At 30.8% G+C, this 16,800-nt stretch overlaps 1 protein-coding gene and 1 pseudogene across 1 annotated transcript; both read right to left on the bottom strand.

Moving 5' to 3' along the window:
• Window positions 1-13,020: 13,020 nt before the first annotated feature.
• On the bottom strand, window positions 13,021-16,130 carry LOC21404235 (annotated as a pseudogene).
• Window positions 16,131-16,218: 88 nt separating this feature from the next.
• LOC21404234 lies at window positions 16,219-16,671 on the bottom strand. Its single transcript, XM_010103839.1, has one exon. It carries the CDS (start codon window positions 16,669-16,671, stop codon window positions 16,219-16,221), a length of 453 nt encoding a protein of 150 aa, XP_010102141.1.
• Window positions 16,672-16,800: the final 129 nt, after the last annotated feature.

The raw sequence follows: 16,800 nt of genomic DNA, 5'->3' as shown, positions 1-16,800 counted from the left end.
CATTCACAACAAAAAGACGAATAAAACCCCACCCATATACCATATTCAAATTTTTCATCACCATTGAGTTTTTATTAAAATACTATCTAAATACAAATTTAAGTTTTGACACACCCAAACACAAATTTAAAAAGATTCTCAATTTAAATCACAACTCAAATGTGCACATCTAAACACAAACTCAAGTTACAACTTCAATTCAAGTTATAACTCAAACTCAACTTAAGATCATCCTAACTCAAAAATGCAAAAGAACAACTCTAACATTATAGTTAGAGAATTTAAAAGGTAAATACTTCCCATGTTATTTGTTTTACAGGTTTAAACGAATATTTAAACTTTTTTACTAGTGTTTTTTTTTTATAAAATTTAAATTTTCATTTAAATTTTTCTGTTTGAATTTGTGAACCAAACAAACTTTTCATGAATAAGAGTAGAGAATCATAACTCTTCATAGTTAGTGATGAGTTTCACAAGCAAATTGTATGCCTACCAATTTTATTTAAAAAAGAGAACGGCGAAGGAGATAGAAGAGGAAAAAAAAAAAAGTTCCGTACAAAATAAACCAGGTGAAGAGAAAGTAGATAGAGTGATACATTAGACTTTTATCCCTACAATTGTCAACAAAGAAAAGAAATGTTTACCTCTAATTCTCTGCAAATTCACAGCCCTAATTTTTTTCTTTGACAAAAAATTTCCTAATTGGTACCTAAGTAAACCGATTTGGAGATATTTTCAAGCACTTGGTTCAGTTGGTACTTATTTAGAATTAGTTTTTTTAAAGGAATCTAGAATTAGTTTTATATACAAAGAGTAGAGCTTTTTCAAAATATTCTTCTTCTCTGTCAACTGCTTCTGGAAGTTTAATTAATTCTCACTTACCACAAAAGTAATATTTTAGTAGCTCTCAAAGTCTTATTAGCTGTTGTGCTTATCTAGCTTTATTTTATTAATGAAAAAAATATGTGTTTGACCAGGTTCTTGAAAAATAGAATTTCAAAACCTTTTGTTCCAACGGTTCTCAAGGGCAAAGTCGTCTGCACAACGGTTCTTTGGGAGTTTCTCTAGTAATTTTTTAAAAATAGACAAGCGATAATTTTTTTTATTTTTAAACTGTCAGATTTATATCAAATTATATATTTTGTATATTTTTTAAAATTTAATTTTAATTAGAATAACACTTAAAAATTAAACTATCAGTCGATCGACTTACCAGAGGATATCTCTTATTTTTTTTTTAGTAAACAAATGTGCCTTTCTTAAATACCACCATGGCTACTTGAAGGGGGGATATAGGGCCAATTGGGGGTGGAGAAACAGAGGCTTTGATTTGAAGCATAACTTTTTTATTAAAGTGTGTCACCCAAAGAAACCCCTTTTGCAATCCTTTTTTAGCGTTTACATTAAATTTAAAAATGTTTTTAGGAATTAATTATGCTACTTAAAAAGTAGCCAATTAGGGTCATTTCCTGGGTCCCACTGAGTAGATCTCCAATCAAATTCTTTGACTTTTTGTCCAATCCCAGCCGTAGATTAATGCTCCAAATCATATGATTTTACTTCCATTACCATCTAGAATGAAACGGATCTAATGGGTTGTGCAATAGATCTCCCATTTTCCCTTGCTTTTGCGCATGTCACGTGAATCTACAAAAATTTATATAATATAAAAAATTTGACACAAAACAGTAGTAAAACAGACAAAATTAAACTCTAAATCAATTTAAAATAATAAATATCTATAATAAAGAATAAAAATTTTAAAAATAAACCGAAAATGGTTTGAAACTATTCGATCAAAAATTTCGACAGTTGTGATTCGCACGTGTAAGAGAAGCGCGTTCAACGGGGGAAGAGGGCAGCTTTGCTGTGGTGGCCCCACCACTTTTTTTTCGGCCAGCTAGGCGTCGACACGTGACAATCTTAGAACGAAAGACGCAAAAGTCCATGCACATGACAGGGAAAAGAGAAGGAAAAAAGGGTAAAATTGACAATTCACACTCAAAGGACAAGGGACAGAAGCGGAATTTTGAGAATATTACTGCACAATGAATAATAAATTGTGAGTGTGTGAATAGTGTACATTTCATTTCCTTTAGTATACGTATTTTTATTTAATTTATTGTACTACATTGTATTAATATAAAAAATTTAGCACAAAACGGTGGTAAAATGGATAAAATTGAACTCAAAATCAATTCAAAATAGTAAATAACTCTAATAAAAAATAAAAATTTAAAAACTAAACCGGAAATGGTTTGAAACCGTTTGATCAAAAATTTCAACGGCTGTGATTCGCACGTGAAAAACACGCGTAAAAGAAGCGCATTCAGCGGGGGAAGAGAGCATCTTCATAGTGGTGGGACCCGTCACTTTTTCCTTTGGCTAGTCGGGCGTCGACACATCGCAATCCTAGACTAAAAGACACAAAAGCCCATGCACAGGGAAGGGAAAAAGAGAAGGAAAAAAGGGTAAATTTGATAATTCACACTCAAAGGACAAGAGACATAAACGGAATTTCGGGAATGTTACTGTATAAGAAACAGTAAAATGAAAGTGTGTGAATAGTGAATCTGGGGTCTCTTTTTGTATATATAATAATTTGTGATTTTTATTTCTGTTCTAATAAATGAATATTATTTGTCTAGTCAAAACTCACAAATCTAAGCTCTTAGGGGACTTTTTTTGATTTTCTTACATATATAAGACCTGCTTTTCTAATTTACTGGCATACTAATTTCTATGATAATTGTTGCAAAAAATACGGCATCAAGTGCGGAGCGGAATTTTAAAAAAATTTAAATCAATGCCAAAGCCAATAAAAAACATGTTCATGATGCTATATAACATAAATACCAAAGATCTAAATCATACCTTTTGAGATTTAGGAAACTGCACGTCTGACAGATCAAAGCGTTCCAAACAGCAACCGAAAGAGCCTTAACCAACTGGTCTTCTTTGCTATTCTCGTTTCCACGATCGGAGTGCGGGTGGGCACACATCATTTAATTTCCTCTTGGTATTCTTGAATTCCTTCCAACCACAAGAGAGCCAAAAGAAAAATTGTAATTGAGAATTACACAATTTTTCTTCTCAGGAATCTTTTGTCAATAGCCTCCAAAAAGTCTCTCAAGTAATCTAATAAATGATGTGACTTAATAGGCTATTTATAGTGTTTAGGAAGTCATCTTTCCGTAACAATTAGGTTTCTCAAAGCTTATCTCGCTTACAGAGTCGGGTTTGCCACGTCAGCACGCGCTACACGTTACAATCGGTCGACCGGTGACAGAGATGTTATAACTTACCGGTGGACCTGTCTTCATGAACCGGTCTACCCGACCGGTCGACCTGTTTGCACTGACGAAACTTATTTTCCTAGTTTTTCAGCACGGGAAACTTGCATAGAGCCTCAATTTTGATTCAAGCAACCTAATATGGAAGTTGTCTAATCAAAATAGTCATATAATAGTCTTCCCATATTAAACAACTCTTAAAACAATAATTCAACCAATTTATCTAGAATTAATTTATCAATTAATTCACCCGATAAATCACTCATGAATTAACCAATCTCATATCAACTTTGAATCTCTTTTACGGAAATAACACGAGTTACCAATATGTAGGAAATACACTGTATCGTTACAAGAAATTATGTGAGCTAGCAAAGGGACCTAGTGGACATATATAAATCAAGCTCCTATAATCACAACGCTACTTGTAAACCAACAAGTCCGTCTCATGATTATAAAACTCTAGCGCTACTCCATTAAAACTCTAGAGCTACACTCTCAATTTATATAGCGTATTTACAAAGCTCTGAATAGCTCTCATCCATGACTCAATATATTAGTGTATCATCCCCATAGGATATCCATAATCGACTTGAGGTCAAGTTCCGTTTTACCTTCCTGATTACATTTATCTTATGTTTCATTATCACACCATCAGAAAACCATTATTCGTACCATTACAAATAGTAAACCATTAAATAACACGGAGTAGTCTAATAGCCGAGCACTCGTATTTTTCAATCCACAGATAACGCATAAGAGGATATCATTGACTCTTTATAGGAGTTATAGATTCCACTATCTATGAATAATGAATCTACGCATACACGAGTCATACCCCCAATGTACCGGTAAGCGTACATTTACATAATGTCAAGATGTCTCCCTTTGGTATATCAAAAGATACAAGTCAAGCATACTGGTTCATTATCCATCTCAGGATTAAGATGACAACATATAATTCATCAAAAGTGAATTGTATTATTCAAATGGAATTATTAATTAAAACAATTCAACTTTAGTCCGATCCAATATAGATTTCACCATTAGAAACTATATATATCAATGTCTCTACCCATGAAGTCTCACCTCCGACGACCAAGATAAACTGTCTCCGTTAGGAAGTAGACAACATAACAATCTTAACATGAATAAAGTGTCCAACTTTATTCCCTCGATTGTGGATCATATGATTTAGACTATCATCTTTAGATTTCTGTCTTCCGCATGTTCTTCTCATTACATGCATGACCTAAAGATTTAGAATGACAGTCTCAGAATTTCAGTTTGCTTATCATATATTCAACTAATATGAACATAATGGGGACAATACATAGATATATGAAATAAATAAATCTTTATTAATAGTCAAAATGTCTTAAAGAACATTGTTATATTTATTCCTAAGGGCATAAACGCTAATAATAATATGATTTATTTAATGTAAAAGAATGTAACTCAAAAAAGAAAAAGAGAGAGGAAAAAAAAATTATGCATAAGAATGTTTGGTAAAATTACGTATAGGGAATGCTCTCATACTTGATGAGAATTGGGATTAGGGAAGTAGTGGGCATGAGAGCATCGTAGAAGACAGGTTTCAGTATATTCTATCTTGAAGTTGTGAATGGGATAGCCACACAAATTTCAACGCATCTTGGACTGCCGAGTTTTGGCATTGGAAATTTATATTGTGCATGATCAAGGGTGAAATACACATTTGGCCGAAAAAAAAGGGTGAAATAAAAGACAAAACAAAAGCATTTTCTTTAAGGTCACTCACATCTACACACACTTAAATTTTGGATCACCCCAACTTTATCCCTATGAATTTTAAAAGTTTCCACTGTATTACCTCAAATTTTAAACCCTCTCTCTTTGCCTCTTAGTTTATTTTCCGTCAAAACCAAACAACAAATAATACATGCATTCAAGTGGGGTGTTCTACGAGGATAACCCGTAAATAGCATTACAAATAAGGAAACCAAAACCTTAAGCACCGCGAGCAAAGGGTACACGATCAACTCAAAATGGCAACAAACTAAGTTTAACCAATCAACAGGAAACTAAAATCACAAACGAAAATCAATGAAGTTGGAAAAGGAAAGTAATATCACGAATTGAAGGAGGACCTCATCAGTTATAAATACAGAAATTTTAGACATTTTTAGGATCCCTTCTCCGACAACGCAAGTACTCATGCTCACTTCTAGCACTTTTCCCATTATTTTCTCAGTATTTTCAAGCATTCCCCCTTCTTGCTCACTTCCAGCACTTTCCCATTATTTTCTCGGTATTTTTTAGTATTCTCCCTTGTCTCATCACATTCTTCTCCCTCGACAACTCATTGTACTGCTTTTGAGCAAATATAGTAAACCGCCATATCCCTACACTAACGTTTTTTAGTTTATATCTCGTACACTAACGTTCTTATACTCACTGTTATTCAATCAACATAATTGACGACTCCTAACTCGGTCATTGGCTCTTGATTTCATTAATTGTAGATGTTACCCTCTACTATTAGAAAGAAAGTAAAAAAACATAGGTACATAATAAAAGGGAGGGGGTACAGAGACAAATGGTCGTTTCAGGAAGTTTTATAAAATTAGAAAAATGAACTTTTTTTTTTAATTTAGTGGTCAATCACTCATTGACTAGTCCATCACTGATTGACTTAGAGTGAGTTTGGTTTAAGGATTTGTGTCATGATTCGAATCATGGTTCGTGACTCGCTACAGTGTTTTCTTTCATAAAAAATACACGTAAATTGAGAATAATTTTAAATCATGATTATGAATCTATCAACCAAACGTCCTCTTAGTGGTCTATCGTTGATTGATTTTAATTTATCACTGATTAATTATATAATTTTTTATTATTAATCATATCAGTTAATAATTAACCAAAATTAATTAGTAATTAATAAATTTCAATTAACAAATTACATGTTTATTTGTATAAACTATTGATAAATTATAGTAATGAATCGGTCAAACACTGACTGGGGGGGATATAGAGGCAAATGGTTGTTTTTAGGAAGTTTTATAAAATTAGCAAAATGAACTTTTTTTTAATTTAGTGGTCAATCACTCATTGACTAGTCCATCACTGATTGACTTAGAGTGCGTTTGGTTCAAGGATTTGTGTCATGATTCGAATTATGATTCGTGACTCGCTACAGTATTTTCTTTCATAAAAAATACACGTAAATCGAGAATAATTCTAAATCATGATTCTGAATCCATCAACCAAACGTCCTTTTAGTGGTCTATCGTTGATTGATTTTAATTTATCACTGATTAATTCTATAATTTTTTATTATTAATCATATCAGTTAATAATTAACCAAATTAATTAGTAATTAATAAATTTCAATCAACAAATTACATGTTTATTTGTATAAACTATTGATAAATTATAGTAATGAATCGGTTAAACACTGATTCACTTGGGGGGGGGGGATATAGAGGTAAATGGTTGTTTTTAGGAAGTTTTATAAATTAGCAAAATGAACTTTTTTTTTTAATTTAGTGGTCAATCACTCATTGAATAGTCCATCACTGATTGACTTAGAGTGCGTTTGGTTCAAGGATGTGTGTCATGATTCGAATCATAGTTCGTGACTCGTTACAGTGTTTTCTTTCATAAAAAATACACATAAATCGAGAATAATTCTAAATCATAATTCTGAATCCATCAACCAAACGTCCTCTTAGTGGTCTATCGTTGATTGATTTTAATTTATCACTGATTAATTCTATAATTTTTTATTATTAATCATATCAATTAATAATTAACCAAAACTAATTAGTAATTAATAAATTTCAATCAACAAATTACATGCTTATTTGTATAAACTATTAATAAATTATAGTAATGAATCGGTCAAACACTGACCGACTATTATAGAAAAATGACTACATTCCTAAAAAGAAAGTTTGGCTATCTATTTAAAAAAAAAAAAAAAAAAAAAAAAAAAAAACTTCAGCCATTTATTAAAAAAGATAGTCAAAAAACGACCATTTAACAAATTTTCTCCAAAAAGAAAGATTTTAAAAAATATATATAAACAGAGAATGCAAGTACAATAATGACATAAAAATCTCAAAGTAAATGAAACAAAAAAAAATGATCTTTTCAAGGAATATTTCGTTAATAGAAATCAACTCATCTCTTTTATTATTTGCGTTGAACATATGGTTACTCATATGTTGTGTTTAATTTAAAAGTTTTAACTAAATAACCAAGGCATAATGTTAAATCTTACAAGATATTCTACGATCCTTATGTGTTAAAAGAACTATGGTAATGACGATAGAAGATATTCCACGATTGTTATTTGGTAAAAGAGCAAGAATGTGCAAGGTGAGTACCAACACATTGTCAAGAAGAATGACATGGCGTTTTTGTTTTTGCATGTCGTTTTTCACTCAAGTGAAGAATCTAATACTCTATAGTAATACTTGTGAGCATCAAATCATTTAAGCCAAAATCAAATTGGTTTACCCACTCAGAAGGAAGCCTCATGAAAAGATTATTTCCCTTCAGTATATAGAGGTAAAATAGGTCCTTGAACTAGGTGATGCTGTAAGAATTCTTATACTCCCCTTATTTTGTGAGAAAAAGTGCTAGAAAAAAAAAATTTAAGTTATAATTTTAATTGTGAAAAGAACATGTCGCTAAATACACACCCATAATTTATGCTTCAAACCCGTCTATATATAAAAAAGCATAAACATTTTCATTGTTGGGCACTTTTGACCAAAACAACGATATTTTGGTTAAACCCCCTCCCCTTCCAAAACAAGCTTTTTTTTTGTCCTTACTTTTAATTTTGGCACTCTTTTTTTTTTTTTTTTTTTTTTTTTTTTTTTTTCCCCCCCTTTTTTTTTTTTTTTTTGGTCTTTTGATCCCTCCTTTTTCCTCCTTTCTCGCCCCTCCCTTCTTTTTTTGATACTTTATTTTACTCTTTTTTTTTTTTTTTGCTTTTTACCCTAAAATATTTATTTTTTTTTCATTTTGTTTTTTTTTGCACTTTTTCTTTTTCCCATCCTATTTTTTTTATTTCGGTTTCTTTTATCTTAAAACTTGCTTATTTTTTTATTTTGGTCATTTTTTTTTTTACCTTTTTTCTTGCTTCTTGCCCTAAGAATTTTTTTTTTTTTTTTTCATTTTGGTTTGTTTTGAGATTTTATATTCATATTTTATATGCTTTTAAATGTGTCTCACTTTCAAAACTTTATTTTAGAAAATTTCATTGTGATGCGTTTTCCTTTTTTCTACGCCTTATTTTATTGCAACTATTATTTTTATCACATGCATTCTCTCTAATTTGTTTTTGTTGGGTGATTTTAAAATGTCATTTTCCTTTATTTTACTTTTATTAACATATTTTTTTATGTGTCTGTGCTTAATTTTTTTTTATTTTCATTTTGTCAAAAGATTCTCTACAATGTAATCCTTCTTTAGTGACATCTTTTAAGTGGTTTTTTTTTTTTTTTTTCATAATGTTCTCCTTGAAGTATATTTTTTCAGATTTATCCCTATTTAATTTTTTCTTGTGTAATCCTTTTTTTTATAATGGTGATACTTATAAAGATGTTTGTGTTAATTGTATATTAAATAACCAAGAATTAAGATCTTCATTATTAACATAAATTAAAAAATGACAACATCATAGTCAAAACTTAACACACGACCTAGAGTTTAGCTTGCCCTTTCTATCAAGACAAAAACTCCTTTTGCTTCTTGCCCTCCTTCCACCACGTGTCAGTTTCTCTATTATTTTATTTTATTTTTTACTTTTACTTTTTACTTTTTCTAGTTTAAATTCCTCTTTATTTTTTTTATTTTTTTTATCATTTTTTAAGGAGTTTGCGCCCCTTTTTTTTCATTTTCTTTTATATTGATTTCTAATGATTTTTTAGGTCCATTATTACATTTATTAAATGTGAATCGGTTTTTAAAGAGATGGACTGTATTTGGAATTGATTCTGTTTTTATTTTTCACGTTTTTTAAAAAAAAAATGAAAACGTTTTTAAAACGGTGTTTAGCGTAATAAAGATAAAAAACAGAAATGAAAATGATTTTTTGATTTAGTGTAAAATGAGAGAGAAATGAAGTCATTTTTCATTTTTTGTTTTCATTTTCTCCTCTCTCGAGTAGAGAAAGACATTAATCGATTTTTTTTTATATTGAAAACAATCTCTTGATAAAACTACCAAACACATTTTCAAAAATGATTTATGTCTGAGATTGAAAACATTTTCATTTTCATTTTCATGCAAAAAATAAAAATCATTTTAGAATGAGTTCCAAACGCGCTCGAAATGTTTTGTTGTCCCTTTTTCTTTCCTTCTTTTTTTTTTTTTTCATTTTTCAATTTTTTGTTTTTGTTTCTTCTTTATTTTTTATCCTCTCATCTTTCTTTTTATTCACATCTTTTGACCCATCATTTTTTTCGTTTCACTTTTCTAGTTTATGTTACTTTCTCTAAAAATATGTTATATATTTTCTGCTCTTGACTAAATTATTTTTTTAGTTTGTCTCAATTAATATAGATATTTTTATAAATATATTCCTATTTAAGTATTTTTCTTACAGTTATCTAAAATATTATTTATGATATGCAATCTTTATAAAAATATTTCTTTTTATAATAGCTCGTTAAAATGGTTATCACATGTAGAACTATAAACAAATTATGAATCAAAGTATAAGACCTTCTAAATTTATTCCTCATTTTTGAGACACGTTGCTCTCAAGGATTACTTTTCGTTCCTCTATATTTTTCTTCATCACGTAATAGCATTGCTAACTAGCTAGTATAATGCTCTCATTTTAATTAGAACACCTTTCACCCTTGTTCAGATTGCCTCCATCAAGTGGTGTGAAGCCTTTATATAGTCTAAGAGTAAAAAATGGGAGGCAAACTAGCAAAAAAAAGAGTTGACTTTGAGATTCGGCTAATGTAATAGTGTAATATACATGATGTCAACTAAATGATATTAACAATGTACCTAAACTATATAGTTTTTCCTCATCTTAAAAGTGAAAGGGAATTTCTTTGTTTGACTGTGTTTGTACGGTTGGCATTTGATAAATAATTTATTTCAATAATTTGTTATTTTTGCTAGTCATTCATAATTCTCATCCTTATCATTTTATTAGGTTTCCAATATTATTATATTGACAAACTATTACTAAGTTTTCTTTAGTTAACTGAAAACTCGAAAACTAATCCTTTAATAGCTAAAAGTTTCTGTTTGTTTCCAATAGTGAAGCTAGCAATACTCCCCTACTTGCCTAATTCTTTTCTTCATCTTTTTCCAAGTTTAGTTTCCTGGGACCTAAGCAATAACAACTAAGCCCAGAGGAAAAAAAAAAAAAATAGTAGTATATGTAATAGAGAAACCATACTTATTAGTTTAAGAAAAAGTTGAATATCAAATCAACAGGATCTCTCATATTTTGAAACAATTTACTGCCCGTTTGGTTGATGGATTAGAATAATGAGATTAAAATTATTTTCAATTTACGTGTGTTTTTTGTGAGAGAAAATACTATAACGAACCATGAACCATGATTCGAATCAAAAAACAAATCGTCCAATCAACAGGCTGTTAGAATCCCAAAACTAGTTCACATAAAAGCTTATTTTTTAAAACATATCCATCAAAGGTAATAACAAATTGAAAGAAAATATTTTACATGACTTAAAGTTTAGAATCACACTCATTTAACTTTCAATAGCTACAATTAAATAATAATAACAAAGCAGAATTTTAATAATGGTAGATCACAACCAAGAAAGACTAAGAGCCTGTTTGGTTCATAGATTAGAACCATTTTTTATTTACGTATATTTTTTTGAAAGAATACTGTAGCGAATCATGAACCATAATTCGAATCAGAGAACGAATCCTCTAACCAAACGGGCTCTAAGTTGATTGGTTAGTCATTTTAACAAACACTAAACATGCAGTATTTGAAAATGTCAAAAGAAAAGGCAATACAAGATAAAAAGTTTATGAAGAAAAGCGAAACTTAATTATCAAAAATAATAATATTCAACCAAGATTTGAGTTTAAGAATTTGATTGACTCACCCACAAATCTGTGACGGAAAGTTTCCAGAAAAGTGAGAAGTGCTAGGTTGGAACAGAAATGACAGAAAACAGGAAGCTACAATTAGTTAACATTAAAAAAAACAAAGAAAGTTGAAGAGAGAGGGGCGGGAATCGTATGTATGCCTCACCATTGCCATATATGCATCACCATAGAGTATAGGTGAAGGGAAACTTAAAATGCTCTGTTTATTTCACCGATTTGAGTTGAGAGTTTAAATTTTATTACAGTAAAAAGTTTTCAGAAACAATCACATTTAATTTTTTTATTATAATAAAAAATTCTCATATAAAATCACATTTTAACTCAATTAGTGAACTAAACGTGATCAATTATGTGTGTGAATCTTAAAAACACCCTTTCGATTATACAACATAGTCTATTCACAACATCTAACTCAGTTGTTGCCCAACTAAAAACTTTGAATGAATATGATACAAAAGAAAGAACTCAAGTCTCAAACTACATATTCTAACGTGAGAAAATACACTACCACAGTTGGTATGTATTCAATAAAGGGACACTAGAACAAAAACATAAAGTTCTTGATTATATCTAGTTCAATATGCAAGCATCTCTGAGATCTCTTAGAAAACGTCAATAATTAAATAAACGAGCACAAATTTTATTTTACTACTGAAATAAAAGAACTTAATTATTCAATAATGTTCTCAGCTTATTAGTGTCTACAATAACTTCAAGACTCACTTTAAAGACAACACAATGAACTAAAAAAAAGGACGGTAACGAAAGTTATACAAAAGGCATGCCTTTTAATCTGAGAAAAAAGTGGAATGACAAAGCAATAGCATATCTCGGAGAAGAACATGAAGATGTCGAGAGAGCATATAAGAAAAGAACGTAAACGGAGGAGATAAAGAGACAGACAGTATAGGACAAAAAAAAAAAAAAAAAAAAAAAAAAAAAAAAAAAAGAAAAAAAAAAAAAAAAAAAAAAAAAAAAAACAGAAAAGGTGTCTAGATACTTACACGTTGTCTGACCACAAGTATAACGTGTGACGAGCAAAGAGCAACAGTTGGAAAATGCTAAAAAGAAAAAGAAAATAAAAAAAAAAGAGCAGGTCAAGCAGGCAGGTCAACCGTTACCTGCCTGCCTATGCATTCTTTTTATATATGTAAGATAAGATAATATACATGATCCATTTAAGAGAAAAAAAAAAAAAAAAGTGTCGAGACGGTGACGTCGTCTCATCATATACCAGTTATACTTATTTACTTCTTGGTGTTTTGTAATGCCTTGCATAATTTTTTGGAATATATTATCCATTTCAAAATTATATATATGATTTTGTTCTTAGAATATATTATCCACTTAAAAAATATATGTACGTTTGTTCTTGTGATTTTGTTCTTGGAATATATATGATTTCTTATTTCAATATATATATATATATATATATTATCCTTGTTCTTTTTATAATTATTTTAGGCATCGTTTATTGGTGCAATGGCAATAAAATTAAAAAAGCACTTATAATTAGATTTGTTGACAGCAAATTTAAAGATTGGTTCTCAAAAATAGCTTTGCAGGATAAAATTTTACAATCAACAGATAGAGGACATGAAATTACTGTTAGCAACTATGGTGCCACCATTTTAAAGTCCCTGCACATTGACATTGCCAAAATGCTTTCGGCATGGATAAAGAGAAAGGAGACAAATACTCCTAAAAAGTAACGAGTCAGAATTTTTATCTCTTACTCTTAATTAATAATATTTTAATCATATAATTAACTACCAAAAGGGTATTAATAAAAAAATGAGGGGTAAAAATCCAGACCCATAAACTTTTAAGATATATTCTGTAATTTTTCTCCTCCAGGGGGATAAAGCTAGGATTTCCCAAATAGTCCATCCCACCTTCATTGAAGATTTGTGACCCAGCCTTGAACCACACCGCCTCCCCGAACTTGACCCCATTGCGGGCCAAGAGTTCGGGGAAGACGTAGCCCAGTGCACCGGCCTACCTTGCATGAATGACCCCAAGCTCTCGGTTGTGGGTAATCTTAACAAATATCCATTGAAAGTATATACATCAGAATTTTTACTCTTTATTCTTGATTCATAACCCTTTTAATCAAATAATTAAATTAAGAAAATGATATTTATTAAGAATAAGGGATAAATATCAAGACCATGAAGATTAAATTCTCTATTTTTTTCTCGGTTTTTAGCAAAGGCCTCAGGGTCGACTGAAAGCCCGGCAGTGTCCCAACCATAGACTCCAGGGAACTCTCCTATTAGGTTGGATGAGGCATCACCAGAGAATGGGCCCAAGTACTTGGTACTATTTGGGCCGTACCACAGGTTTCCGGATGCAACGGGCATGGGCTTGGCCACAGTTTTTCTCAGGGTTACTCTGCCTCCCCCAAGGAGGTCAGATGCTGAAGAAGCCATCTTTACAGCCTGGCCAGCAAGAGATGGAGGAGAGAGACATTGTTTAAGTAGCCATAGTTGCAAGCAATGAAAGAGATTTTTCTAATGATAAGGCTTTGCTTTGTTTAAGCTGTTGTTGAAGTAGAAACTCCTTCCTGCAGTATATATAACTTTAGGTCATGTCTGGTAGCTTGTATTGTTTAAAGCGTATTGTATTATGTTGCATTGTATTGTATTATCATAATACAATACGTGTTTAGTGTCATGATGTATTAGACGTAAAATTTTTAAAATTTAGGATCAAAATGTAAGTTTCAAAATTTTAGGAGTCAAAAATGTAATTTTTCATAGTTTGGGAGTCAAAAATATAATTTTTAAAATTTTTTGGAGTCAAAATATAATTTTGTAAAAAGTTTGGGATCAAATGTAATTTTATAAAAATTGAGGGGTCAAAATGTAATTTTTAGAAGATGTAAATTTGCATTGTGCCCTCAATTTTTCAACAATTATAGGCTCTGACATGACTCTATATTAGCTCGATCTCGATTCTCAATCATGTCAAACCCTAATATGAATAATGGATTCACTATAAAATAATACAATGCAATACGCCAAAAATGAGTCGTATTTAATAATACGATATAGACCGATTAATTTACTATCCGTATTAACTTATACAATACAATAGTCACACCAAACATTATATTATTGTATTATTATACAATATAATACTCTAATACGGTCAAACAAACATACATGACCCTTCTATCTTTTATTTAGCTATCTTTATCTCTTCTATCATTTATTTATCTATCTATATCTCTTTTTATCATTAGTGATAGTGCAGTTTCGAGATTCACAATGAATATCTTCTCTTTTTTTATACAAAATTGTTGTCCTTTCCGCTTCCATTGAATGTAATTTTAAAATGAGTTGTTACTAGATACTATAATGTTTAAATTAAAATAAGAGTGCGTTTGTTTAGAGAATTATGCATAATTTAAATCACGGTTTTTAGTTTTGTCATATTATTTTTTTCTCATACAAAATTTAAATTTTAAAAGTTAAAATCATGAACTATGTTTTGAATTTATAAATCATACGGACCTTAAATACCTTTTGTTTTTGTGGTCTTTATTTGCAAGCCTAATGGGCTCTAGCAGCAACTTGCAGTAGTACGAACTACTCACAATTGCGATGTCTCTATGTACTACAATGAATGATGCAATTACAATGTTTTAATACTTTGTGACAAAGTAGAACATTATCTGATATTTCCCCCTTCTTTGGAATAGGTAAATACTAGTATTTGCTCTCAACGAATGGCAAAATCTTATTTTGTCGAAGAAATAATAAAAATTAGTTTACTCATGAATGACTAACCAAATTATGCCAATTACACAATTGCTCATAATATTTGGTTTCCTTTCCTAATCTTATGGACTAAAATGACGAATATTCTATTTTATTTCTTTTCTTTTTTCTATGTTATCCCAAAATAAAGAGATTTTTTAGTACATTAATATACTAATAAATTATAATTTTTTAACAGTTAAATTTATATATTTTTTAATTTTTACATAATTTTATATAAAATTCAAAATAAATGACGTACCATATGTTATCGTGCCTCACAAAAGGAAAAAAACCTGAGTGATGGTTATCATCATGTTGCTGATTTGTAGTCAAAGTAGGTTGCAGAAAGGGCATAGGAGGTACAAATAGCAGCTCAACTCCAGCAAATATAATTCAAAGAGATAATTTAAAATTTGAGAGAGAGTAAAAAAGGATGATGTAAATGTAAAAATAGCAAAAAAAATAATGGAGCACTAGTTCATTCATTTAAATTTTTAATTTAAATTGAGATGTGATGTCGTGTAAAAAATTTTTAATGTAATAAAAAAATTAAATATAATTATTTTTAAAAAAATTTTATCCTAATAAAACTCAAATTAATTTTCTCTTTCCAAAATTACAGATTCCGATGCCCATCAGAGATTAACTTGTGTGATCTTTTATTGTTGACCTACTCCATAAGAAACTGCAGAAGTTTAGGATCACATGCGAACTACTAAAATCAATCTGAATTTGAAAATTGAAGCGCAAAACACAATTGAAGAACAAGAATTTGGTCAAAGCCATCCAGTGTTCATAAAATCAAAAGTTCCGTTCTAGATCATTAGAGTTACTTTTTCACGAATGGAAGAAATATACCAAAGTTAGCTACTTTGAGCAATACACTGTAAACAGCTCCTTAGTGAGTCACACATTGATCGCTAATCCAAAGCAGAAAATCAATACTGACCAAAGCCATTAACAGAGATCTTGAATATGTAACCAAAGTAAGTACTGATCTCTAGCTTAATACAACGTCAACAAAGATCATTATCTCTGATTCATGTCTACGAACTAATCCAGTCTTGTGGCGCAGACGACTTGAACATTCTGAGAAGCAAAGCCTTTTCTCTCTTGCCAAGTTTCTTTGCAGAAAAGCCCCTGACGACGCCAAGCTTGAGACTTTCTCTGCCTTCTTCTACAGCCCTTTTTCTGACATCCATCAACAGACCTGTACCTTGGGTAGTGGGACCCGCATTCTTCTCCTTATTTTCACTTCTCTCTTTCTCTTTATCTGCTGATTCGGCGGCGTGGATGGCTCCGTCGCCGTCGTAGCCATCGGGAAAGCCGCTTCCCCACCACTTGTTGGAGACGGTGGATAGGCCCTCCGATGGGAATCCGCTTTTGAATTCGTCCAAGGTCGTTATTGATTTTGCCAAGGTTGCGTTCGTCACGGTTTGGGGCCGTCCGGAATGCGAAGTCTTGCCTCCGGATTCCTGGTTATGCGATGATTTCGACATTTTCGCTCCTGAAAATTGGGAAACTCTCGAAGCAGTTGAGGAGAAAATGAAATTTCGAAATTCTCAAGGAGGTTTGAGATGAATCAGAAGTAGAATCCAGAAATTGAACAGAAATTGGAGAGAGGGAAA

Source organism: Morus notabilis, unplaced genomic scaffold (assembly GCF_000414095.1).
Source record: "Morus notabilis unplaced genomic scaffold, ASM41409v2 Scaffold269, whole genome shotgun sequence".
Taxonomy (NCBI): Eukaryota; Viridiplantae; Streptophyta; class Magnoliopsida; order Rosales; family Moraceae; genus Morus; species Morus notabilis.
The sequence above is the reverse complement of the archived record's forward strand: the minus strand, read 5'-3'. Positions and strand labels throughout refer to the sequence as shown.

Bases quoted from the DNA above. Each gene is read 5' to 3' on its own strand.
- LOC21404234 (XM_010103839.1), bottom strand. From the start codon at position 16,671: ATGTCGAAATCATCGCATAACCAGGAATCCGGAGGCAAGACTTCGCAT.